The sequence below is a fragment of the Panthera tigris genome, chromosome A2, assembly GCF_018350195.1.
Source record: "Panthera tigris isolate Pti1 chromosome A2, P.tigris_Pti1_mat1.1, whole genome shotgun sequence".
Taxonomy (NCBI): Eukaryota; Metazoa; Chordata; class Mammalia; order Carnivora; family Felidae; genus Panthera; species Panthera tigris.
The window spans coordinates 153968532-153994503 of NC_056661.1; the positions used below are offsets into that span (position 1 = coordinate 153968532).

Sequence of the window (25972 nt, forward strand, 5' to 3'; positions counted from 1 at the left end):
CCATAGTGAAATCAAGGGCAAGACCCTCCATGCACACAGAATACCAAACATTGGAGGGAAAACACAAAAGTCTTGGTCTTGGCCAGAGAGGTCCAGTTAAACATCTGTCTAGCCTACACCTGCAGTTAAAGAGTTTTTTCCGATTGCACTTTGTCCTTGTCTTAAACCACAGTCGCCGGTGTCCTGAAAGGTGTTGTTTTTATGGCACCAAGAATTACCCCTTCCCTTTTATCCTCTACGTCCTGTCTGTCCACCATGTTCAGCACAGGCTGTTTTAAGTCAGGTAGCATTTACTGTGTCAGATGGGTTTCAGGGTACAGCTTATGTACAAGTAAATTTTAGGTATAGTTTTGGATTTTCAGCATGGAGCAGTGGCATACTAGCCTACTGCTGAGTCACTTACAAACCTATCAACCACTGCTAAGGCTCTTTGTAGGTTCAGGGGCCATCAGCAAACCAACACCCAGATCCTTTGCTTGTTTCCGACTCAGGTCAGCTATTGGTATCTGATGTGGTCTCTCTTTAAAATACCATGCTGGGGCGCCTGGGTGGCTCAGTCGGTTGGGCGTCCGACTTCGGCTCAGGTCATGATCTCGCGGTCCGTGGGTTCGAGCCCCGCGTCGGGCTCTGTGCTGACAGCTCAGAGCCTGGAGCCTGCTTCAGACCCTGTGTCTCCCTCTCTCTGTGACCCTCCCCTGTTCATGCTCTGTCTCTCTCTGTCTCAAAAATAAATAAACGTTAAAAAAAAAAAATTTATAAAATACCATGCTAACTCTTTTAAGCTCCTCTTACATTCAGGCCTTCTCCACAAGTTGGAGATGAACTCATTCGAAACATCCACTGGGTTGTTCTACACCGTGTTCAGGCTGAGAGCCTGTTTCTCAGCCTGACATCCTGGGGTAATCTTCCACCCACCTGGCTCAGCTGCACTGGCCGAGAATAACAGATAGTGTACACTTTTCTGAGCAAATCCCTGGGATCACACAACTGTCATTCATACAACCTTAGGGACTGAGTCTGTGTCCTCCACAACTAGCACGTGGCAGGCACAGGGCAAGTGCTCAGAGAATTCTAAATGAATAGATTCTCAGTCCCCTGATGAAATGAGACACAAATTACCCAACTTGAAGTAGTTTTTAAAGCTAATATAATGGCCCCAGCCATACCATCTGGATCATGTATCTTTAAAAATATAATTTATCTGAGACATGGGATGGGATTCTTACTGATTCAGGAATTATTTGCAGGGCAGTTATTGCCAGGACTTCTAATGCTGCAGGGAAAGAAAGTCATAGCTTCAGTAGCTGCTATATGTACTCTTGTGGGTACTTTGCTCTTTTCCAGAGAGAGGCAGAAACGCCCTTAAAAAGTCTTTTAGCTGGACAGTGTGCATCCAGTTAAAGCTACTGTATTATATACTTAAAAGTGGTTAATATGGGGGGTGCCTGGGTGGCTCAGTCGGTTAGGCTTCCAACTTTGGCTCAGGTCATGATCTCACAGTTCGTGAGTTCAAGCCCCGTGTCGGGCTCTGTGCTGACAGCTCGGAGCCTGGAGCCTGCTTCGGATTCTGTGTCTCCCTCTCTCTACCCCTCCTCCACTCACACTCTGTCTCTGTCATTCAAAAATAAACATTAAAACAAATTTTTAAAAAGTGGTTAATATGGTAAATTTTACAACAGAAAAGAAAAAGTACTTCAAAAAATTTACTAGACGTTAGATTTTTGGAACTTGAAAAAAAAATCAGAGAGGCCTCACCACCTCTTTGGAACCTCACTGCTAGAATACAGTAAAATGAGCAGCTAGCTACTCCTTTCTCAAAGAAATAACACCTTACACACTCACTGCATTGGTTAACTCCAAGCTTTTGCACAGAACTTGCAAAGCCCTTCATGGTGTGGCCTCTTGTTTCCTTATGAAACCTATAGTCTGTGATCTTTTTTCCACTCCGTGAATAGGACACTTTCTTCCTACCTTAGGGATTTGCAATAGAGTTCTCTGTGCCTCACACACTTTTCCCATCATTTTTTCTTTTTAAATTAAAAAATATTTTTTTGTAGTGTTTATTCATTTTTGATAGAGAGACAGAGCGTGAGTGGGGGAGGGGCAGAGAGAGAGTGAGACACAGAATCTGAAGCAGGCTCCAGGCCCTGAGCTGTCAGCATAGAGCTTGAACCACAAACCGTGAGATCATGACCTGAGCCAAAGTCGGATGCTCAACCGAGCCACCCAGGCGCCCCATAAAATTTTTCAATTTTAGAGTGAGACATAGCATGCAGGGAGGGGCAGAGAGAAAAAGGGAGAGAGAGAATCTTAAGAAGGCTCCATGGTCAGCACAGAGCCCAACATGGGGCTTGATCCCATGACCCTGGAATCATGACCTAAGCCAAAATCAAGAGTCGGACATTCAACCGAGCCACCCAGGCATCCCATTTTTTTTTAAGTAAACTCTACACCACAGGTGGGGCTTGAACTCATGACCCCAAGATCAAGGCTTCTTTAAGGAGGCAGTTTTTTTTTTTAAGTTTATTTATTTATTTTGAGAGAGAGATGGGGGGAGGGGCAGAGAGAGAGGGAGAGAGAGAATCTCAAGCAGGCTCTGTACTGTCAGCATGGAGCCCGATGTGGAGCTCAAACTCATGAACCATGACCCGAGCCGAAATCAGGAGTTAGATGCTTGAACAACTGAGCCACCCAGGAGTGCCTAGAGAGGCCTTCTTGAAACTACCTGAAGTTTGGGCCTCTTGCTATCTCTGGATTGAGCCATCCATTGATCCACCCAGGAGTGCCTAGAGAGGCCTTCTTGAAACTACCTGAAGTTTGGGCCTCTTGCTATCTCTGGATTGAGCCATCCATTGATCCACACTGTCGCAGAAGTCTGAATTTTTCCTTTGTAGCGTTTAATACAATTTCATTTGTGTAATGATACAATATTTAGTCTTCCCCACAAGCCTGAAAGTTCCACAAGGAAGGGACTGTTTTCTATTGCTAACCATGGTATTACCAGGGCCCCAGTACATTGTATACAGCAGGTACTCAGTACTCTCTCAGCAGGTACAGCCGTGTCCCACAAATCTATCTTATTAGATAGTCTCCAAGGAATAGGTAGAGAGGTACCTAAAGTTGATGAGCTTGGTGGTGGAGACGGTGGCTGAGCGGTCAGAGGGGTGGAGGAGTTCAGGGCTGGTGCAGTGAGGGAAGCAAGAAGGGATACTGAGGACACTAAAGGATGCTCACCGAATGAGTTTGTCCCCGTGCTCTCAACATCCCATTTCCACCCCAAATGAGTCCTTCTTCAATCGTTTCTTTAGAGAAAGAGGTAAACATCTGAGTAAAAAACCAAGGCCAAAACAGCTTTGCAGAATTATAACATGTCCCAGAAACCAGTCACGATTCAACTGGATTGGACTTCAACACAGAAATGATTGTGTTCCTCCAAATCTTCAGTTTAGGAAGCTCCCACTCCTCCAAGATGTGGAAAGATGAATACACCTTCTTCTGCTGCCAGTTGCTGAGAAAGAAGTTTTTTCTCCTGATGGACCGACACTATTTCTTTTTTGCTGCTCTTTTCCCTTCTCCTTTCCTTGGTTTCCCTTTGCCACGAAGCTTCTTTAGACGCATCTGCTCATCCTTGAAGTCCTGATGCTCATCTCTGAGTGGAGAAAGAAAAAGAGCCAGTATTTGTACCTGAGTGGAAAAGCACACCAATGTAGCACTCTTCCCTTAGGCTGTTGTGGTGATCGGTCCTTGACTTCTACAGGGCACATGCTCAGCCTGGTGAACAGAAAGGACAGGGAGTCCCCAGTGTATACATGAGTTGTGTTCCAGAAGTTCACTTCTGAGTCACAGTGTCCCCACGAGCGACAGTTAAATTCCCAGGCCAGCCCATATAAACCTATGCAACTATGATACAGTGCTAACAATTACCCCAAATTTCCCTGTAACACTAAGACTGAACAGAGGGAAGCAGAAAGTGGGTATGAGCTTCAATAGCTACACAGAGACCCTGAGGGCCGCAGGAACCAGTACGTCCTACAAGGAGAAGAGGTCTGGAGGAAGCTGCCTTCATGGCCATGGATGATTCACACAAAAAGGCTGCTGGGGAAAGGCTCAGGCAGAAGGAAGCCAAGTCAACAGACAGATTTAGAGATCAAGAAGCCAGGGCTGTTTGGACATGTGGATGGGGTGTAAGACGGCCTATACTCCAGAAAAATGTCTGCATTCTAAGATCAAATACCTTTTAACATGTAAGTTCTAGAACCCATTTCTTTTCTTTTCTTTATAAAGTTTATTTATTGAGAGAGAGAGCATGCGTGAGCTTGTGCGCCTAAGTCGGAAAGGGGTTGAGAGAGAGGAGAGAGAGAATCCCAAGCAGCTCGATCCCATGAACTGTGGGATCATGACCTGAGCCAAAATCAAGAGTTGGACAATCAACTGACTGAGTCACCCAGGTGCCCCTGGAATCCATTTCAACCTGGGTTTAAATCACAGCTCCATCTAACATTTAGTAGCTGTATGCCTTTGGATAAGTGACTTTTCCCTCTCTGTAGCACATCTGTAAAGAGTGGATAATAATGGCATATGAATTAAATATGGGGGGGAGGGGTTGCTGGGCCCAATTTTTCACTCCTTAGGTGGTTTTAAAATAGACTGGTTTTCTAGGGTACACAGTTTTATTCCATGAACAGGATGGACACAACTGAGCTATTTGGAATTCACTATGATTGCCCTCAAATAATCTATTCTCAACAGAGCAGCCAGGGTAATTCTTCAAAACTCTAAAACTCAAAAGTTTTCTTAAAACTTCATTCCTCTGTTCACAGGCCTATGAACGGTTCCCCATTTCACCCAGAGTAAAAGCCAAGACCTTGTCATGGCCCTCAGAACCCTTCATGATCTGCCTGTGGCCCTACCGCTCTCTCCATAGCCCGTGCTACCCCTGGAACATACCAGGTACACTCCAACCTCAGGGCCTTTGCTCTGCCTGGAAAGTTCTTTCCTAGGTCCCACTTGACTTACTCACTACCTTTAAGTCTCTGCTTAGACCTCATCTTCTCAAAGAGGCTGACCTTGACTGTCCTGTTTAATACTGTGACCCATCCTTTCCCCACCCACCACGTGCCCTTCAGCATTCTTGATCCTGCTCAGGCGGCTTTACTATTTTTTCCCCCACGGCACACTCAGCTGTGTAGCGTATCCGCTACATCTGTTCTCCTCTTCTTCCCTCCCTGCTCCACTCCCGCCAACCCTCAGCCAGAAGGAAGGCTCCAAAGGCAGGGGTCTTTGTCTCTGTGATGCTACAGCCCAAGCACCTGTATCACTGAATGAGTCAGTGTTTATGAGAACCTGTGCGTCCCTCCCTCGTTTGTAGGCCTTTGAGCAATATTTTCTTTATTGAAGATCGTCTAGTTTCATCCTGCCCGATGCCACAGGAGGTCTTCCATTAGAGGCACCATTTACCATAACCAGTGACCAAATACATGAAAAGAATTGTGCTTTTCCACGGATAACTAACCACTAAGTATTTTTTCCCTATCCCCAAAGATAGTCAAGGTTTTATTTTTCAAACAAATTACAGTGGCACCAAACAGGTAAATTAAAATAGCTGAATATGACTTTGTTATGGGTTATAATTTTCTACTCAGGAGATCTGCCTTCCAGTGATATTTTATTTTGGGTCACAATACAATTTTTATTTTCTGAGCCCAGACTAATAGCAAGGGAGAAAGCCCCAGAGCAATTCCAGAAATTCAGAATGTGTCATGGATTATAATCTCTCTTAATATATTAACTAAGAAAATCTATTCTGTTTTGTTCACTGCTGTTCCTCTAGTGCCCATCTTAGTGTCTATACATGGAAGATACTTAAAAATATTTCTGTTGTATAGATGAGTGTACCAATTTTTAGTTACCTGGAATGAATTATTAATTTTATTGCATTAAATAGTCCCAAATTAACTTTTGTACTGCTGCCCTAAGACATGTGCAATTAAAACATACTAAATTTTCTTAAAGAGTAGATTTATTTATTTTTAAAAGATTTTACTTTTAGGTAATCTCTACACCCAACATGGGGCTCAAACTTATGACCCCCAAGATCAAGAATCACATGCTCTGACTGAGCCAGCCAGGCACTCCAAAAAGTAGATTTATTTTACATTAAAAAAAATGTGTGTGGGGGGGTGCTGGGTGACTTAGTTAAGCATCTGACTCTTGATTTCAGCTTAGGTCATGATCTCACGATTCATGAGATCAAGCTCCGAGTAGGTGTGCTGTTAGCACAGAGCATGCTTGGGATTCATATTCTCTCTCTCTCTCTCCCTCTCTCCCTCTCTCTCTCTCTCTCTCTCTCTCTCCCTCCCTCCCTCCCTCCCTCCCTCTCCCCCCCCCCCCCGCCCCTCCCCTGCTCCGTGTCTCTCAAAATAAATAAATAAGCATGAAAAAAAGGTAGATTTTAACTTTACACAATTACACACTGTTTGAATTCTTTTATAATGAGCATGTATTAGCTTGGTAATTAAGGCTCTCTTTTAAAGAAAATGATCACATAGGCATTTGATCTCTTTTCTTTCTGGAGCAATACATAGTCCCAAGTACCTATACATACACAAATATGGAACACATGGTATTAAGAGCCTGTGCAATCCACATATTACTCTTAAAGGTGAACTACAACTTTTTTTTAGATCAAATTAATATATCAAAAAGGGTACAAACTAAAAATGCCAAAAATAAATAAACATTAGAAAAGGGGGCACCTGGGTGGCTCTGTCACTTAAGCATCTGACGTCAGCTCAGGTCATGATCTTGCAGTTTGTGGGTTCGAGCCCTGCATCGGGCTCTGTGGTCCAAAGAAGCCCGCTTTAGATCCTGTCTCCCTCTCCCTGCCCTTCCCCCACTCATGCGTGCTCTCTCCCTCTCTCAAAAATAAACACTAAAAAAATTTTTTTAAATGCCAGAAGAAGGTAGAAGCAAATAAGAACTGCAAAAAAACTGTCACTAGGAAAGAAAGAAGGCTCCCATAAACTCGCTAGAAGGGGATGGGCTGCAGGCAGGGCCTCTCTTCATCTGACCAATCAGAACCTGCAGCTCTGGCGGCCTGCGGGGGCGGGGGCGGGGACGGGGGGGGGGGGGGGGGGGGGGGTTCTTCTGCAGAATTTGCATCGGTTTTCCTCTGCATCCCTTTAAAGTGCTTTTAAATTAATAATTAAACATCTGTGTAGCTCAATATCCAGTCAGTTTGTCCAGGTTTAGACATAATTAAAATCTGTCTTCCACTAAGTGCATGTTTCCTTTTTTTTTTTTTCTGGTGTGACCATTGTTGAGTATTTTAAAATCCTTTCCCCCCAAAACTATGCCTTTTTAACAACCTGGGCACTTTTATAAGAGCCAAAAAACTATTAGGATAAAAAAACTAACTTTTTCCTTTTCTGATCTAGAATAATCTCTTACAAGTTACTCTTTGTGCTTTTTTGCCATTACCTATAGAGGCCAAGACAACGTAGCGTCCCCATGAGTGCGAAGTAAGTGTTGTGATTTGGATACCAGTCGTAAGTCTCCTTCCTCTTGGCTAACGGTTGCTCACTGAAGAGCTTCACCACTTTCATGGATTTGGAATCAGTGGGCCTGGCAACTTCACCAAAGAGCCGGGCACTGAGACGACTCATGCGCAAGGCATATTCTGAAAGTGAGGACATTTCCTGAGCAGCAAGGAGCAAGGGTCCCTACAGAAAATGAGAAGAAACATCAACAGGTTAGTGTATGAAATTCTAAGATTAACCAGTGAGCACTTTAGAAAATGAAACCAGCAGGCCACACGTGCATGTCATGTGGCCGACAGGACATGCCTTGGAGTTGGGAAATGTCCACAGTCCGAATGGTGGTTTCCTTTGCACGCTTTATTTACATTTCTAATTTTTACATTTGGGATTTCCATACTATTACCTTGCTGTAGTGAACTTTTTACAGTGAACTGTTTTGTTATTTACTGACAGCTTACCTGTTTGTAGGCTAGATGAGGACAGGCAAATGAGTTATCCTACCACAGCATTGTTATTATACCTTCAGAAAACACCCACCTCAGCAATCTGCAGAATAAAAATGCTGACTGCTTGCCATCGAAAGGTTTAATCATGGCAGAGAAATAATTATCCTGTTGTCTTTATTATCAGCCCTTTGAACACTGTTCTCCTCAAGGGCTCCAGATGGCTCTGAGAACTGCTAATGAGTTATGAGGTCATTTAGCCTCTAGGTTGCTGGATTGAATTCTGCCTAGAGACTGAGAGCCATTCGGGGAAAAAAACAAAACAGAGACAGTAGTCTTATAAATAAACCCAACGGCTCTTAAGATTCATTTTATTTCTGAAAGGAAGGACTTACGGGTTATAAGGTTATCTGTCTTTTCTTCCGTCTTATATACTCTGCCTCAGTGCACGCCAGTTAACTTCTTATTAACTGAAAACAGTACATTGAATGTTGAAAGAGGTAGGAGGATGCTATCCGTAATATGAAGAAATTTCAGCTAATATATATCAAAAATTAATAGGCGATACCTAAGAATCAAGAACATTGCTGGTAGAATAGCCGTCCCATCCCATCCCAGGCCAGATGCAGAGCTTCCTGGTGGCTGATGGTGCTAGTTACTGTGAAATTTGGAGAGGAGAATCTTTGCTAAGAAACTGTCCTGGGGGACAGTCTGGTGGGGGTGAAAAGGAGTTGATATCCAAACAGAAAAAAGGCATAAACCTATCTTGAAAAACCAATTGGGAAAAAATATAGAAAACAAAAATATTTCCTAGAGGGCCTGGCTGGCTCAGTCAATGAAGCATGTGGAGTTTATTTAAAATATAAAGTAAAATCTTAAAAAAAAAAAAAAAAAACACCCTCTAAACAAGAATAGTGCCCAGTAAATTTCAAAATAACTTGCAAGAAAAGAAAAAAAACCCCAAAACCAGTTTAAATTAAGGAATTTTTCTTGTCCATTTCAAGACCCATTGAAAGAACAGAGGCTGACCTCAAAACAATTGCAGAATGTGGATCTCAAACCAGTTACCCATCGTTTAACACCAACCAAGCAAACCTGGGCCAATAGTGCCATCTGAAGGCCAGCAATGGGAGAACTATTGGATCTAGGGTCTCTTCTCTGCCCCTCCAACCTGGGGATCCCATGCAAACCTTGCTTTTTCCATTTCCTGTCAGCACTCCTGTTCTCAGATTCACTTCTCTCTCAACTCTTAGAGTTGTGTGGATGGGAGTGGGTTGGGTTGGGTTGGCTTGTTAGGGGTAAAGTTATATTTTCATCAGTGAGAAAAAAAGGCATTAACAGTTCAATGTATAAATACGAAATCGTAATAAATCAGTGCTGTAAACCTCTAACGGCCTTGCAGACTCCATAGTGGTCTTCAGAGGCTACAAAGTTTCTTTGCATGCTTTACCTTTCCTCTTTAAAGTTATCTTTTTCTGAACATCAGATTAAAAAAAAAAACTAAAACAAACGGTTTCTTAATCACCTTTGCTTTGTTTTGCTTAACTGCTATTATGGCATTAGAATTAATTTCTTCTGCAAGTGCACAGTATTTCCACAACCAATTATTTGATGGCCAGGGAACTATTGTTTTGTTACAATGTTTTCAGACAGATAATGTTCCAAATTCCATTGCTTTTTTTCTTTTTTTCAAGAGTTCTTTTTTTTTTAATGTTTATTTCGGAGAGAGGGTGAGCAGGGGAGGGGCAGAGAGAGAGGGAGACAGAGAATCCCAAGCAAGCTCCACACTGTCAGCAAACAGCCGTATGTGGAGCTCAATCTCACCAACCACGCGATCATGACCTGAGCCTAAATCAAGAGTCTGGTATGTAACCGACAGCTGTCCAGGCGCCCCCCCCCATCGCTTTATTTTTAAATGAAGATAGAGCATGGAGTCCTGAGGCCTAGGTTTGCATCCTGGCTCTACCATTTATTAGCTGGGTTATTTTAACAGTTACTTATTTTCTAAATCTGAGTTTCCTTTTTGGAAAACAAAGCTTGCGGGGCTACTGTGAGAAATAACTAAGACTGTGACAGTAAATAGTTACTTAAAAAAAGATAAAAAATCTAAATGTGTTTTTAAGTTTGGTGCTCGTATGATCTAATCAGACACAATTATTTATTCTTTGTCCTTATTTAATGCTTATCTTTGAAACACTGTGTGTGAACAGGGGAGGGGCAGAGAGAGAGAGAAGGGAGGAGGGGGAGAGGGAGAGGGGAGAGGGGAGAGGGGAGGGAGGGAGGGAGGGAGGGAGAGGGAGAGGGAGAGGGTGAGGGGGAGAGAGAGAGAGAGAGACAGAGAGAGAGAGAGAATGAATGAATATCCTAAGCAGGCTTCTCGCTGTCAGTGCAGAGCCCCATGTGGGGCTGGAATTCACGAACCGTGAGATCATGACCTGAGCCGAAGTTGGATGCTTAACCAACTGAGCCACCCAGGTGCCCCTATTTATTTTTTAAGGTTTTATTTTTAGGTAATCTTTACACCTGATGTGGGACTCATGCTCATGACGCCAAGACCAAGAGTCACATGGTCTGACTGAGCCAGCCAGGTGCTCCTATTCCTTGTCCTCATTTAACCATGCAAAAAAGGAGATACCTTAGGAAAAGAGCTACACACTTCATGCAGTTAAACCGCTATCTCCCTGGAATGACATCCTCACTTACAAAAACTGACAGCCAGAGAAATGCAGGGGAGGGGACCAGCAGCTCAGTAACTTGAAAGGCAGCAAGGAGGAAGGGACCCCTAAGGAGAGTGATCACTGAAGCCATCATAGGATACTAAGTTATCTCCAGGCCCACTTTGTAATGTAGGAAATTACTGGGAGACATAAATGGCAAAGAAGTCTCATTAGAATCCATTGGGACACGGCTATACCACAAAATCCAAGTCCTAAAACTTTTATGATGGAGAAAGGGAATAAGCCTCTTCAAACCTGAATCCCTTACTAGAAATAAAGATCCATTTGCTAAAAAGAAGAAAACGGAAAATGATTGTAACAATTATCAATTACTGCTCTGTAGTCTCCTTCCACAGAGCAGACATACGTCTCTGATGAAGAATGGCATAGGAGCTTGGTACGCTCTGTTTTGTTTTAACTTTATTTATTTATGGGCGCCTGGTGGCTCAGTCCTTAAGCATCAGACTTCGGCTCAGGTCATGATCTCATGGTTCATGGGTTAGAGTTCCACAATGGGTGAGCTCGAGACCCACTCTGGGTAAAACAAAACAAAACAAAACAACACAAGCCTTGCTTTGGGTGAGCCCCACTTCTCTCTCCTCAACCCCCCTCTCTTTGCCCCTCATGGGATTCTATCTGCCCCTCACTCACTTGTGCCCTCTCTCTCTCAAAAGTTTATTTATTTACTTTGACCGTGAAAGCGAGCGAGCCGGGGGGCGTGTGAGAAGCAGAGAGAGGGAGAGAGAATCCCAAGTAGGCTCCATATTGTCAGCACAGAACCCAATGTGGGGTTCGAACTCCTGAACCATGAGATCATGACCTGAGCCAAAATAGTCAGAGGCTTAACTGACTGAGCCACCCAGGTGACCTCGTATGCTGTTCTTTTTTTTAACATAGGCTAAAACAGCTACACAGTTCTGTTGTCCATAAATACTGGTTCTAGGACTGGTAAATTGTCACTTTTTACTGGCTTTAAATTTTCTTTCTTTTTTTTTAACTGAAAAGCCTTACTTAGGATTTTTTAGGATCCTAGTATGCCTCCTTACAGAATCTTTCAATTTTATGTTACAAATAAAAAGATTATTTTAAAGACAGTAAAGGAAAAGACAAATAACTTACAGGTCAAGATTTTTATTTGCATGAAGCCATTCCAGCAAGTATAAAATAGTCACTTAAAAACTTAAAAACATCATTTTTCCTTAAATGAAATCTAAAGTAAACAGTACCATGAAGAAAAATTAACTGGAGTGGAAAATGCTAAGGAAAAAAATATATATACATATATATGTTCAAATGTACTGCAGCAAGACATGTTAAGCCCACACAAGAAAATTCCCATATTTTTACTCTAGCATAAAGGGGCAAGTTTCATTGATCTTTTTGACAGGTTTGATGCATTTAAAAGTTCAGGTTTTGGGGGCACCCTGGGTGGCTCAGTAGGTTAAGCGTCCCACTTCAGCTCAGGTCGCGATCTCAGGGCTAGTAGGTTCGATCTCAGGGCTAGTAGGTTCGAGCCCCACATCAGGCTCTGTGCTACTAACAGAGCCTGGAGCCTGCTTCAGATTCAGTCTCCTCTCTCTGCCCCTTCCTTGATTGCCTACGGTCTCTCTCAAATATAAATAAACACTAAAAAAAATTTATAAAAAAATAAATTAAGGTCAATAACTGGCTTGGGATTAGGTTTGCTTTTTTTTTTTTCTTTGAAAAGGGCAGATGAAGTACAGGAGTTCTTAACCTGGGTATCCCTTAGCGGGGTGAATCCCGTCGAACTTTAAAACTGTATGTTGAATGTGTGTGTGTGTAAATTCTGCTGGGGAGAGTTTTCATCATTTTCTCAAAACCACTGGTTACTGGAGAGCACCAGCTTTGCAGTAGAAAAACCATTTGGAATCTTGCCTCTGCGCTTTGATGGCCATTTCGTGTCTGCAGAAGTAGGTATCCTTTGCCTCCGTTTTCTCATCTACCACTTGAGTAAGTTACTACCTCATGTGTTTTGAGGCTGACACGCATAACTCGTGGCACAGTGGTTGCCCTAATAATCATCAGGTCTCAGGGAACCCACACACGTTCTTCACACGTGTTTCACAAAACTAAATACGATGCTTTATTATTTTTAAAACCTGGTACAGACTGTCACTGGGTCGTAGGGACACGAACGCTCTGAACGTCAGTCCGCTTTATTCAGTTCAACAAAAACGCCACCAACCCCCTGCAAATGACTGGATCACGCCTGCTTGTGATGGAAGCAGGTGTCAAGTCAGCGGACGCTTGTATCCTTAGGGTATTCCCCAATTTGTTTTTTTAAGTTTGTTTGTTTGTTTTTTAATAATCTTCATACCCAAGGTGGGGCTGGAACTCAAGACGCCCAAGATCAAGAGTCGCATGCTCTTCGGAATGAGCCAGCCAGGCGTCCCGCAAATATTTTTCTTTCAACTGGCAACAAAATTAATCTGCATCCCCACACAAAGTGACGGTACAGAATACCGCCGGATGAGCTGACAAACCGAGCCTTGCACGCTACCTAATCAGAAAGAGAGTAACTGTGTCAGAGAGGCAACTACGCTAGAGTCCTTCGTTTGGTAAATTCCCCCATTTACGCAGGAAAAGGCCAACTTGTCTGTTGGACGGTGTGAAACCACCGAGCTGGTTAATAATGAAATCGAATCGTCTTATTCTTGGCAACTCTACAAGGCTGAAGACCCTCGCAGAACCTCTTCCACGATCGCCGGAATCGCACACTTACGGAACCCCCCCCAAAGCTCCCGGACAGCCTTACCTACACGCGACCTTCCTCTCCCGCGGGCCCCTCTCCCGGAAGGCCCTCCCTTCTCCCGGAAGGCCCGCCCCCGGCCGGGCTCTAAGCTCGGAAGCCACTCTACAACGGAGAGCAGTGGAGAAACAGAAGCTTGCGGCTAGAGGGGAGACCTAGTGAAACCCGGAACTACTAGCGCTCTCTCTTGGAGGCCTCAGAGGTCCTACTTGGCACCTGCGCAGTGAGGGCAGTGCTTCGGGTGTGTGGACTGGAGGTGGTGGTTTAGGGAGGAAGATTGGCTTTGCTGAAAAGTCTTGCAAGGTTCGCTAACCGTATTTTGTTGGAAAAGAGCTACAAACCCTCCAAACCTCTAAAGTAATGGTCGTGCGCGTGCCGCGTGGTGGAGGATAAAATGCACTTTCTTTTTTCCGTTCCTCTTTTTTTTCATCCAGCTTAGGCCTTGATGTGCTCCAAGGGCATTGCTTGACTAGGGGCTGAAGGGTTTTCTGGCCCATCGGCGATGCCATTCCCCTCTCCTTGCACTTACCTACTCATTTTCTAATAGTGGAGTAGTAACACCTCTAAGAGGGCCGTTCTTGATACCTTTTGCTGGATCAGGGCGCCATTTGGAGCTGCCTGTTTATCTCCCCCAGTGGCCCTTCAGGCAGGAGGGATGGGATATTTATCTGACTTTTTAGTAGTTACCTAGATAGGCTTGGGAAATAGTGGAAATACTGTATTTCCCTCCATGCTAAATCTGCTCTCAAGCACGGCACACCTCAGGCATTGTATGAAGTCTTTATTGACTGATAGTAAGGCTGAAGACATTATTTTCTAAGCATTATTCGAAGCCATTCACAAATACTCCAAAACGTATCCCGGAAACCAGGTGCATCAGCAGTATGCCATATACCGGGAAGGTATTCTGTGGACACTCTCTTCCCTCCTATAGAATCATGTTATTTTTTGACGTTGTTTTAAAAAGGGAAAAAGAAGCCCCAAATGGTATCCTTCCTCTGCACCCATACCCACCACAGCAAACCAAAACTTAATCACAGTTTCAGCCTCTCTCAAGAACTTAACCTTTTAACAGTCAATCTGAAATTTCTTGATCTGCACTAGTGAGGTAATCTGCATGATAAAAACCCCCGTCTTCCCACCCCCCACACAAAAAATGTCCTGAGTTGAAACAATTCTTTCCTTTATTTTGCTAATAATTTTCTTGCGCCACCCTACTACCATTTTGTACAACTCAGCTCGTTTCTACTTGCTAGATGGGATGCTTTCTGATTCATAACTCGCTTAATAAAGCCTAATGGATCTTTAGTTTTATTCTGTTGAATTTTGGTTTTTAGCAACATCTTATCAATCTATAGAATTTGCTCTTATCAAGTTAAGTTTTGACAGTTTATCAATCTATGATATTTACCATATCAGCCTTAGAAACTTGGTCTGGTGTGAGTTTACTGCAGTTACATTTACACACAATGTAATGAGCATCCCTCATCCTTTTTTGCATAGCTCAGTCCAAAAATAATGGTCTGGGTAGAATTTTCACCTTGTCTTTTGTGTTTTTGTGCAGTTGCCTGTTTTATCTAATGGCCACTGAATCATGTAAACAAGAAGGCTCCCTTTGCATGTTGGGCTGTTGGAAAGTTTAAGGCTAAATTTGCAGTAGACTCATGGCAATGAATATTATGATGTATATTTGCATAAACCTTGTCACTGGCTCCATTTATATATCTATTTTTGGCATTTCCCTTTTCACCTATCACCTGTGTTATCAGTATGTTTTGTGAATATCTCTATAAGATACCATGACTCTCGAAACTACCAAGGTGTAAAGAGTTATAAATGGCTATTACTCTTGAAACTGCCTCTGTCCTTAAGCCTTAGCAACCACCCATAGCCCAGTACATATACAAACCTTTTTGAGAGATCGTGCATTCTTTCCAAGAAAAGAATAGAGCCCTTCTGCACATCTCGAAACAGAAACCAGACCCTCTTGCACATACCCCCGCCCCTAATGCCTAGGACTAAGGAACCATACTCCCTTGCACAATCTTTGAGCACTGTGAAAACGTCTGTAGCTGGCACTATTAAGTCTGCACAGTAATCAAGAAATATTACAGACCACTGCACTCCCTTTACTGATTAACTGCCCTAAACTCCTTTAAAAATCTGTGAGCAAGGCAGAAAGCTCAGAGTTGGCCTTTGGTCAAGAGTCTGTTTCCTCCAGGTGGCTGGCCTCCTGAATAAAGCTCATATTCCTTTCCAATCAAAACTTTGGGGCACCTCAGTGGCTCAGTTGGCTGGGCATCTAACTCTGTTTTAGCTCATGTCATGATCTCATAGTTTATGGGATTGAGCCCTGCATGGGGAGGGGGGGCGGTCTGTGCTGATAGTACATTCTTTCCCTCTCAAAAATGAATAAATAAACTTAAAAAAACCTTAAACCCCACACCTCATCTCTTCAGTATTGGCTTTTCAATGGGGTGCTTGGGCGGCTCAGTCGGTAAGTGTCCAACTTGGGCTCAGGTCATGATCTCACGGTCCGTGAGTTCGAGCCCCGTGTCGGGCTCTGTGTTGACAGCTCAGAGCCTGGAGCCTGCTTCAGATTCTATGTCTCCCTCTCTCTCTGCCCCTCCCCTTCTCATGCTCTGTTTCTCTCTGTCTCAAAAATAAAAACATTAAAAAAATTTTTTTTAAATATTGGCTTTTCAAGCTATCAGTAGCTGAACTGGGGTCTTAGTAACATTCTAGGCACTTTACAATATGGCTCTCATTAAGTCAAGCTTATGGGGTTCCTATTAATTTCCTGAGCCTGCTATAACAAAATACTGCAAATTTGGTGGCTTGGAACATCAAAACTTTATTCTCTCACAGTTCCGGAGGCCAGAAGTCTGAAGTCAGTATCACTGGGCCAAAATCAAAGTGGTGACAGAGCCACACTCCCTCCAGAGGCTCTATCTAGATTGGAATCCGTTTTTTGACTCTCCCAACTTCTGGTGGTTACTGGCATTCATTGACTTGCGGCCACATCAATCTTCAAGGCCAGTATCTTCAACTGTCTCTCTGCCTCTTCTTCACATCACCTCTTTCTCTATGTGTATCAGATCTCCTAATGCCTCCTTCTCACAGGGATACATGTAATTGCATTTAGGGTACATTTAGATAATTCAGAATAGTGTCCCCACCTCAGGGTCAAAATTTAACCTCTCACAGACATTGACTTCCAGGCTTTGGTTTTCCCACTTGTACTTTCAAGTTAAGGCTTCTTTAGAGACACTTCTTATAATCAGAGATTGCGTTACCAATTTCCATCTCTGTAGCTCAGTGTTTCAAAACTGTGGGGTATGAATCATAAGTTAGTCGTGAAATCAATTTAGCAGGTTGTGACCAGCATTAAAAGACATTAGTATAGGGAATATCAGAGCGCTTCACGTATAATGAGGGTAATTACTGTTTCATGAAACAATATGTGTATATTGGATCATAATGTAAAATCTATGTCTTACTCTAAGTTGTGGTGAAGTGGAAAGCCTCTGCTGTACGGTTTCATTACTGATCATACTCTGTGGCAAATATTCCTTGTTGTTAGAGAAAGAATTAAAGCTCACATCAGTTTCAGGTTCTTGCTGTGTGGCATAGTCCAAGAGGCAGGTGGATACTTATTCCTTTAAATTAACGTGCAGATGCCCTATTTCCGTAAGTACTCATTGCTAGCATTATACAGGTTCTTCTCTCCTGCCTCTGCATTTACAGTAGTTCTTTTTCACTTTCTGAAACAAAGGTATATCCCTCGCCCAGGGTATAAAACCCTCCGGCAATTTAACATGTTTTGGGGGAAGCTTCCTTTAATGAGCGATCGAGGCACCCTAAACCCACCCTTCTTATGCTTCCTGTCTTTTCCTGTGTGACATATATTCCAGGTGAGGGTGAAGTGAGGCTGTTAGAAATAAGGTAACTGGGGGGCGCCTGGGTGGCTCAGTTGGCTGAGTGTCTGGCTTCGGCTCAGGTCATGATCTCACGGTTCGTGAGTTTGAGCCCCGCATCAGGCTCTGTGCTCACAGCTCAGAGCCTGGAGCCTGCTTCGGATTCTGTGTCTCCCTCTCTCTGCACCTCCCCCACTCATGCTCTGTCTCTCTCTGTCTCAAAAATAAATTTAAAAAAACATTAAAAAAATAAAGAAATAAGGTAATAGGATACTTGTGATTTTCTGAAGCCAGATACACTGTGTGAGTGTGAGTGAGTGGTAAGGGTGATAGTAAATCTCCTTTAATCATAATGTGTCCCCCATCTTCTGCAGCTAAGAAGTGCATTGTTATTGAAACAGAGTCCGGTGAAAGCCAGGCCAAGCCAGCGCCGAATATGTCTTCCCACATATTTAAACATAAGCAGTTCTTTTCAGCTCTTCTTAATTCTCATCCGTAGGATTTGTCATTACCTGGAAAGGAAAGCAAACTTAGAAGCTGAAGTAATAGAGGTTAGAGACATTGATTATTTTATTGCTTATTTTAAATAAAAAATGGATTATTTTAAGGGACCTTCGTATTTTTCACATTACTCTGGAATAGTCTGCAAAAAAGTCATACATAATTTTATTTTAGATTTGGTATGTGTTATTCAGTAAAGGTGAAATACTGAGGGGGGCCTGGCTGGTTCAGTTGGTGGAGCATGCAACTCTTGATCTCAGGGTTGTGAGTTCAAGCCGGGTGTTGCCCTAGAGCTTACTTAAAACAAATAAACGTACTATGCAATCACTGATACAATGTACCCAAATATTTACCATTCTTCCCCTTTCAGGGCCTAAGGTTGGAGTGCATTTCATGGCAGTTTTGGGATTAGGTAAAGCCATATGTCTCTTTCTGGCCAATGCGTTGTTAACAGAAGTGAAGCATTACCTTCACCCATATGAAACTCTCCAGAGCTCTTGTCCCTCTGGCAGAGGGTCACTGCTCTGCCGGTCTAAGCCCCTGAATGGGTATAAGGAGAGGATCCTGCTCTGTCAGTCACAGTGTGCACAAAGCTTAGGTGAGTTTGGTGTTTTAAGTCACATGTCTTTGTTGTTTTTAGGCATACAATTTCGTTATTTGTTACTGCATCCTGACCTAGCCTAGCCTATCTGATACACGTATTCTATAAAATTCTATCATGGAAGTGAGGTGGGGCCTGAGGGAATGGTCAAGAAAGAATTCTTGATACATTTTCAGTGCCAAGAATGCTTTTCTTATAGCATGGGGACAGGACCCTTGGGCAGAAAGAGCTCCCCTTTTGCCGTATGAGGCTGGTGGTTATATGCTTAGTGTTCAAGGGGGGAAGGGATGTGCAGGGAGTTTAGATCTGAAGTATCTTCTTCGAATTTCTATGGGTAAAAACTACTTTTGAAAGATTTCTCTGGTCCTTTTCATTCAGCTTGATATTAAATATTGGTGAGATGTACAGGCAGTCATGAGACCCTTTAAGAATGTAGCAACCAGTATGTATTTGATCCTTATCAGAACTATGCAGGCTCTATAGGTCAAACTTCTGGGCTAAAGGTGAACATTTTTCTGCTTTTATCTCTCATCAGACGTATATAAATACTTCAATCTTGACCTTTCGTCACCAGTTAACATGTTTAATATTGTCGGCCTCCTGTTAACAAAAAATGAAATTATGCGATAGTTGCTGGAGTAATTTTTAACAGCATATACTTTTATTTTTCATTAAATACATAGGAAAACATTTTTATTGTGATTTCAAAGGAACTGATTATGAAACAGGACTTCGGGGCACCTGGGTGGCTCAGTCGGTTAAGCATCCGACTCCTGATTTTGGCTCGGGTCATGGTGTCGAGGTATGTGAGCAAGCCCCACATGAAGCCCTGTACTGACGGCTCAGAACCTGCAGCCTGCTTCGGATTCTGTCTCTCCCTCTCTCTCTGCCCCTCCCCAGCTCTCACTCTGTCTCTCTCTCAAAAATAAATAAGCATAAAAAAAAAGGAAAGAAAGAGGACTTCAACTACCTACTTCAAGTACCTACCGTCTTGTACTTTTTTAAAAAAAGTATTTATTTAAGTAATCTCCACATCCAACGTGGGGCTCAAATGTACAGCCTGAGATCAAAAGTCGCATGTTCCTCTGATCAAGCCAGCCAGGTGCCCCAGTCTGTACTTTCTTTTTTTTAATTAACTTTTCAATAAATTTTTTTATAAATTTAACAAAATTCTTTTTTTTTATGAATTAAAAAAAATTTTTTACATTTATTTATTTTTGAGAGACAGAGAGAGACAGAGCACAAGCAGGGGAGGGGCAGAAAGAGGAGACACAGAATCAGAAGCAGGTTCCAGGCTCTGAGCTGTCAGCACAGAGCCCGATGCGGGGCTTGAACCCATAAGCCGTGATATGACCTGAGCTGAAGTCAGACGCTCAACTGACTGAGCCACCCAGGCACCCCCCCATCTGTACTCTCTAAGTGATTAAGTTCTTAAGTGATAAAATTCTTCTTTCCAGCATGTGACTGTTGATCTCAGGGTCTTGAGTTCAAGCCCTACTTTGGGTGTAGAGTTTACTTAATTTAAAAACAAAAAATGGGCCCCTGGGTGGCTCAGTCAGTTAAGTGTCAGACTCCTGGTTTTGGCTCAGGTCATGATCTCACGGTTGGTGAGTTTGAGCCCCATGTTGGGCTCCATGCTGACAGCCTGGTAGCCTGCCTGGGATTCTCTCTCTCTCTCTCTCTCTCTCTCTCTCTCTCTGCCCCTCCTTGCCCTAAAAAAATAAAAAAAAAAGACCCTGCAGGCAAAGCATCCCCTATGGGAACCAAAACCACCCCCTCAAGCAACAAGAACCGCCCCGAGCCGGCAAGACCATGTGCGATTGACCTAGACACTGATGGACCTGACCTGTCCTGCCCACCTGCCTGTACCCAGCGACCTTTGTCCCACATTTTCCTTACATACACCTGCACGTATTTTTGTTAACTTTGGAGACAGTCTTTGAAATGCTAGTCTGCTGTCTGCCTGATGTCAGTCTCACAGAAATAAACCCCTTTCTTCTTTTACCACCCCTCATCTCTCTGCCTTTGGATTCTGTCCGTGGCGAGGGGCCGAGCCTGGCCTGTTTGGGACACCGGAGCCAGGTGCTCGTACACCCCTATGCCCTGGTTACAATTTGAGCTGTTACAGAATTTTTATCTGTGATTCTTACTTAGTTATTTCCGAAAGGTGAAAACCAAAGTTCAGTACACCTAGATACACTCATTAAAGGAATACTATGCATTTTATCATACTCTAATTCATGAATAATATTTATTTATTATGTTTTACTCTTATGAATTAAGGAGTGAGAAAAACCCTATAGCTTTATTCTTGGTTTTATGACATTATACAAATGTATAAGCTAATTTTATTAGTTCCTACAAAATTTTAAGCTTTTTCAAAAAAAATGTTTTAATGTTTCGTTTTGAGAGAGAGAGAGACAGAAAGAGAGCAGGGGAGGGGCAGAGTGAGAGAGAGAGACACACAGGATCCAAAGTACGCTTCAGGGTGTGAGCTGTCAGCACAGTGCCCAATGCGGGGATCGAACTCATGAATCATGAGATCATGACCTGAGCCGAAGTCAGGCACTTTAACTGACTGAGCCACCCAGGCGCCCCTCTTAGTTTTTAGAAAATACACATCAAAGTATATATGTTAACACACTTACTTGAATTGAAAATTGTCAGACTTTTTGTTAAAGTTAATTTTATTTAGATGACTGGTTTGACAATGACGATTGACTTTTATTAGATTATTAGACTTTTATTAGGCATAATTAGATTATGTGGCCAACAGCACATTTTCTATAAATTGAGTATGTTATATCTGTAGCTCCAAGGTTTGCCAAAAATATAGAAAGCACATGATGAAATAAAAGTGTTTCATCAAAAATGTTTTGTATTAAATTAACAATGTTTCCATTTTGCTAATCCTTTAAAAGTCATTTCAGGTAAAGCAAGGTGCTTCTAAATGAAAACAAAATACAGATTTGGTAAATCTTAGTATTGCTGTTTTGGTATATTTTGCAACCATCCTGAAAATAATAATAAGTAGCAGAATAATAATGATACTTTTTTAACTTTTTTTTTGAGATTTGGGGAAGGGCAGAGAGAGAGAAGAAGAGAGAGAATCCTAAGCAGGCTGTATGCTCAGTGTAGAGCCCAACTTGGGGCTCAATCTCATGAGCTGGAGATCATGACCTGAGCTGAAATTAAGAGGCAGGTGTTTGGGGCGCTTGGGTGGCACAGTTGATTAAGCGTCTGGCTTGGGTTCAGGTCATGATCTCACGGCTCATGGGTTTGAACCCCGTGTCAGGCTCTGTGCTGACAGCTCAGAGCCTCCAGCCTGCTTCAGATGTGGTCTCCCACTTGCAGTCTGCCTCTCTCTCTCTTTTACAAATAAATAAACATCAAAAAAAAAAGTGAGGGGCGCCTGGGTGGCTCAGTCTGTTGAGTGTCCGACTTTAGCTCAGGTCATGATCTCACGGCTCGTGAGTTTGAGCCCCTCGTTGGGCTCTGTGTTGACAGCTAGGAGCCTGGAGCCTGCTTTGGATTCTGTGTCCCTCTCTCTCTCTGCCCCTCCCTCGCTCATGCTTTGTTTCTCTCTCTCTCTCTCTCAAGAATAAATAAAACATTAAAAAAAATAAGTGAGTCAGACGCTTAATTGACTGAGCCACCCAGGTGCCCCAATAATGACAATTTTTTTGAACTCAAATTTTAGATAAATTTTTTGGAATAAAGCTGCCTCTTCACAGTTTGCAGGATTATTTTTGAGTTGCAAAAATTCTGTTTTCCCGTTTTTTTTTTTTTTTTTCTCCTATACTCCCCCATCCAATCTTGGCTACTGCAATCATACAGACAGAAGGCATGAGGACACTTTCTTCTTGCGTCGGGAGACTGAAGGGGCGTGGGTGGCGTAGTCAGTTAAACGTCCAACTCTTGATTTTGGTTCAGGTCATGATATCACCATTCGTGGGATCAAGTCCTGCATCTGGGCTGTGCTGACAGTGTGGAGCCTGCTTGGGATTCTCTCTCTCTCTCTCTCTCTCTGCCCTTCCCTCACATTCTGTCTCTCTCTCTCACCCCCCAAATGAATAAACATTAAAAGAAATAAAAGTCAGGTTGAAAACAATTGAATATTTTCAGAAAAATTGAAGATGAAACTGGTGAAGGTATCAGCTGATACAGCATCACAAGTCATTTTTATGGTCGATTTCTATGTAATTTTTTTTTTTTTAAGATTTTAGTTTTAAGTAATCTCCACACCCAACATGAAGGCTTCAATTTATAATCCTGAGATCAAGATTTGCATGCTCCACCCATGGAGCCGTCCAGAGACCCCACTATTTTTTTTTTTTTTAATGTTTGTTTATTTTTGAGAGAGCACGAGAGAGACAGAGCACGAGTCGGGGAGGGGCAGAGAGAGAGAGGGAGACACAGAATGAGAAGCAGGCTCCAGGCTCTGAGCTGTCAGCACAGAGCCCAACTTGGGGCTCGAACTCCCAGACCGTGAGATCACGACCTGAGCTGAAGTTACACGCTTAACCAACTGAGCCACCCAGGTGCCCCAAGATCTCACTATTTTTTGCTTAAAAACTACATAGATGGGAGGCCTGGGTGGCTCAGTTAGTTGAGTGTCTGACTCTTGATTTTAGCTCAGGTTATGGTCTCAGGGTAATGAGATCGAGCCCCACGTCTGGCTCTGTGCTGGGCGTGGAGCCTGCTTGGGATTCTCTCTCTCTCTCTCTCTCTCTCTCTCTCTCTCTGTCTCTCTCTCTGCCTCTCTCTGTCTCTCTCTCTGTCTCTCTCTCTCTCTCTGCCTCTCTCTCTCTCTCTCTCTGCCTCTCTCTCTCTCTGCCTTTCTCTCTCTCATTCCCTCTGCCCCTTTCCCCTGCTTGGGTGTGTTCTCTCACTCTCTCTCTAAAATTAAAAAAAGAAAAAAATTACATGGTAAAAAATTAGATAGTATTATTCTGTGTGTGTCTTTTGCAGCTTGCTGTATCACTTGGAATTGTGTTTTTGAGATTTATCCTTGTTAATATATACACATCTAATTCATTCATTTAAATTTATATAACGCACTGCACTGTATGAAGAAATTACAGTTATGTAACCATTTTACACTAAGGGACAGTTGTTTCAAGTTTTTTATTTTTTGTTATCAGAAACAATGATCCAGTGAATATCCTTGTACAGGTCACCTTCAGCACGTGTATAAGAATCTCTTTAAATGAAGCACCTGGGGGGCCCCTGGGTGGCTCAGTGGGTTGAGCGTCTGACTTCGGCTCCGGTCACAATCTCATGGTGTATGAGTTTGGGCCCCGCGTCAGGCTCTGTGCTGACAGCTCAGAGCCTGGAGCCTGCTTCGGATTCTGTGTCTCCCTCTCTCTTTACCCCTCCCCGCTTATGCTCTGTCTCTCTCTGTCTCTCAAAAAATGAATAAATGTTTAAAAAAAATTAAAAAACAAATAAAATAAATGAGGCACCCGGAGATGTTATTGCTGGTTTGCAGGGTTTGGCTTTCAACTTTATCGGACGTCATTAAACTGATCTTGAAAAAGGCTTGTATCAATCATATTCCACTAGTAATATAGAAATGGTCCTATTTCCCCGCATCTACTATTTCATATAATCAAATGTATTAATCTGGGGAGAAATAACACGTACCGCACGTACATTACATCACTAGTAAGGTTGTGCCTCACTTATCTCTATAACTCTTCTCCCCTTTTTCACCCTAAGCCGTTCCTTCTTCCATATTATTTATCTGAGTAAATGACACCGTTATTATTCCAGATGTTCAAGCCAGAAATCTGGATGGCATCACTGATGTTTCATCCCTCTTCTCCCACACCCACTCTCTAAGTCCCCTTTGCCTTTATTTCCTGCCCACAATATTATGACCTCCTAACTAGCCTCCCTTCCTCCAGGGTACCCCTTTCCAGCTGGTTCTCCTCACTGAGGCAAGAAGCATCTTTCTGAAGCACAAATCTGATGGTGTCACTGTCCACCCCCTCCCTAGCACCCCGCTACAGTTTCCGGTTGGCCAGACTCTGGCAGGCTTCCAAGTCTCTCAGCTGGCCTCTGTGCCTGCGGCCTCACACCCTTCGGCTCCTGGCCTTACGGTCCCTATTCCTGTCTCCCCGAGCTGCTTCAGATTGCAGGCGTCTCTTTGCTCTGAAAACTCTTTTTCCTCGAGTTAATTCCACCTTGTCTTCAGCAGAGATACCATTTCCTTCAGGGAAGCCTTTCCTGATGCTCTCGGGCTGTGTTTGGTGACGTGTGTGTGTGTGTGTGTGTGTGTACTTAAGGACAGTGTAGCTTAAAGGGAACGACTGTGTGCTCTGGAGTCAGAGGTCCTGGGTTAGAATCCTGGCTCTGCCGTTTCTGTAACTCTGTCATTCTGGGCAAGCTCATATCTTCGTGACCCCGTTTTGTTACCTGGAAAATGGCAATAATAATAGTACTTCCCTCACAGAGATTGCTGTGAGAATCGAATAGTTAATATGCATGACAGCGTAGTACAGGGACTGTCACGGAGTAAGCACTTAATGAACAGTAGCTATATACAAAACAGCACTCTTTCCTTTATATTACGATCATTTGTTACTTGTTTATATTCTGCACTTTAGGCTCCATAGGGGAGAACTTGTGTGCGTTGTATCTTTCACTGTATCCTTTAAGGCTAGTAGGCTAGCCTTAGAAACTGTAGTAAAAATTTGATTTTATAAATATAAAAATTTATAAGTTCTTCATATATTTTGGATACTGACCCTTTATTGGATAAGTTATTTGCGTGTAACGTCTCTCACTTAGGAGGCTGTCTTTTAGTTTTGTTGCTTGTTTCTTTTGCTGTGCAGAAGCTTTTTGTTTTGATGTAGTCCCACTAGTTTATTTTTGCTTTTGTTGCCTTTGCCTCAGGAGATGTATCTAGAAAAACGTTGCTATGGCCAATGTCAGAGAAATGGCTGCCTGTACTCTCTTCTAGGATTTTTATGGTTTCAGATCTCGCATTTAGGTCCTTGTGTTTTTTGTTCTTAATGATGTCCCTTCCCTCTACATTCATATGGTGGTACATGTAATGTGACCCACATTATTTAACCCAACTAGGTATTAAAGCCTGTTAGCCTCCCCCTCCCCCAGCTGCTGAGTAACTTCTTTGAGAGCAGGAAGTGTGTCTTGTTTGAGTTCTCTTTGAGTCCCAGTCTCATGTCTTTAGGGGGAATTTCTGCTTGAGTGTCCTACCACTGCCTCCAAGACCATGTGCTGGGCATTCCCGTTTGTGCCTCTCTATGCACCATCCATGCTTCTCCACCCTGCTCTGTGCTCTAGGAGGTTGACCTCCTTGGAGTGTATTTCATTGGGCCCAGGCATTGGGAGACACCAGCAAGAGATTGGAGGTTGGAGGGGAGAGGGCTTGCAGTATTTATCCCCTGGGCTCCCTCCAGCCTGGGCGACTGCATCCCTCCCCACGAAGCCACAGCTGCTGGGCCTTGCTCTCCTACA

At 43.1% G+C, this 25972-nt stretch overlaps 1 protein-coding gene across 1 annotated transcript; it reads right to left on the reverse strand.

Moving 5' to 3' along the window:
• Positions 1 to 2633: 2633 nt before the first annotated feature.
• On the reverse strand, positions 2634 to 13514 carry MRPS33 (mitochondrial ribosomal protein S33). Its single transcript, XM_007082616.2, has 3 exons — positions 13475 to 13514; positions 7480 to 7721; positions 2634 to 3649 (listed from the first exon to the last, which is right to left on the reverse strand). Exons 2-3 carry the CDS (start codon positions 7692 to 7694, stop codon positions 3544 to 3546), a joined length of 321 nt encoding a protein of 106 aa, XP_007082678.1. The 5' UTR covers positions 7695 to 7721; positions 13475 to 13514; the 3' UTR covers positions 2634 to 3543.
• Positions 13515 to 25972: the final 12458 nt, after the last annotated feature.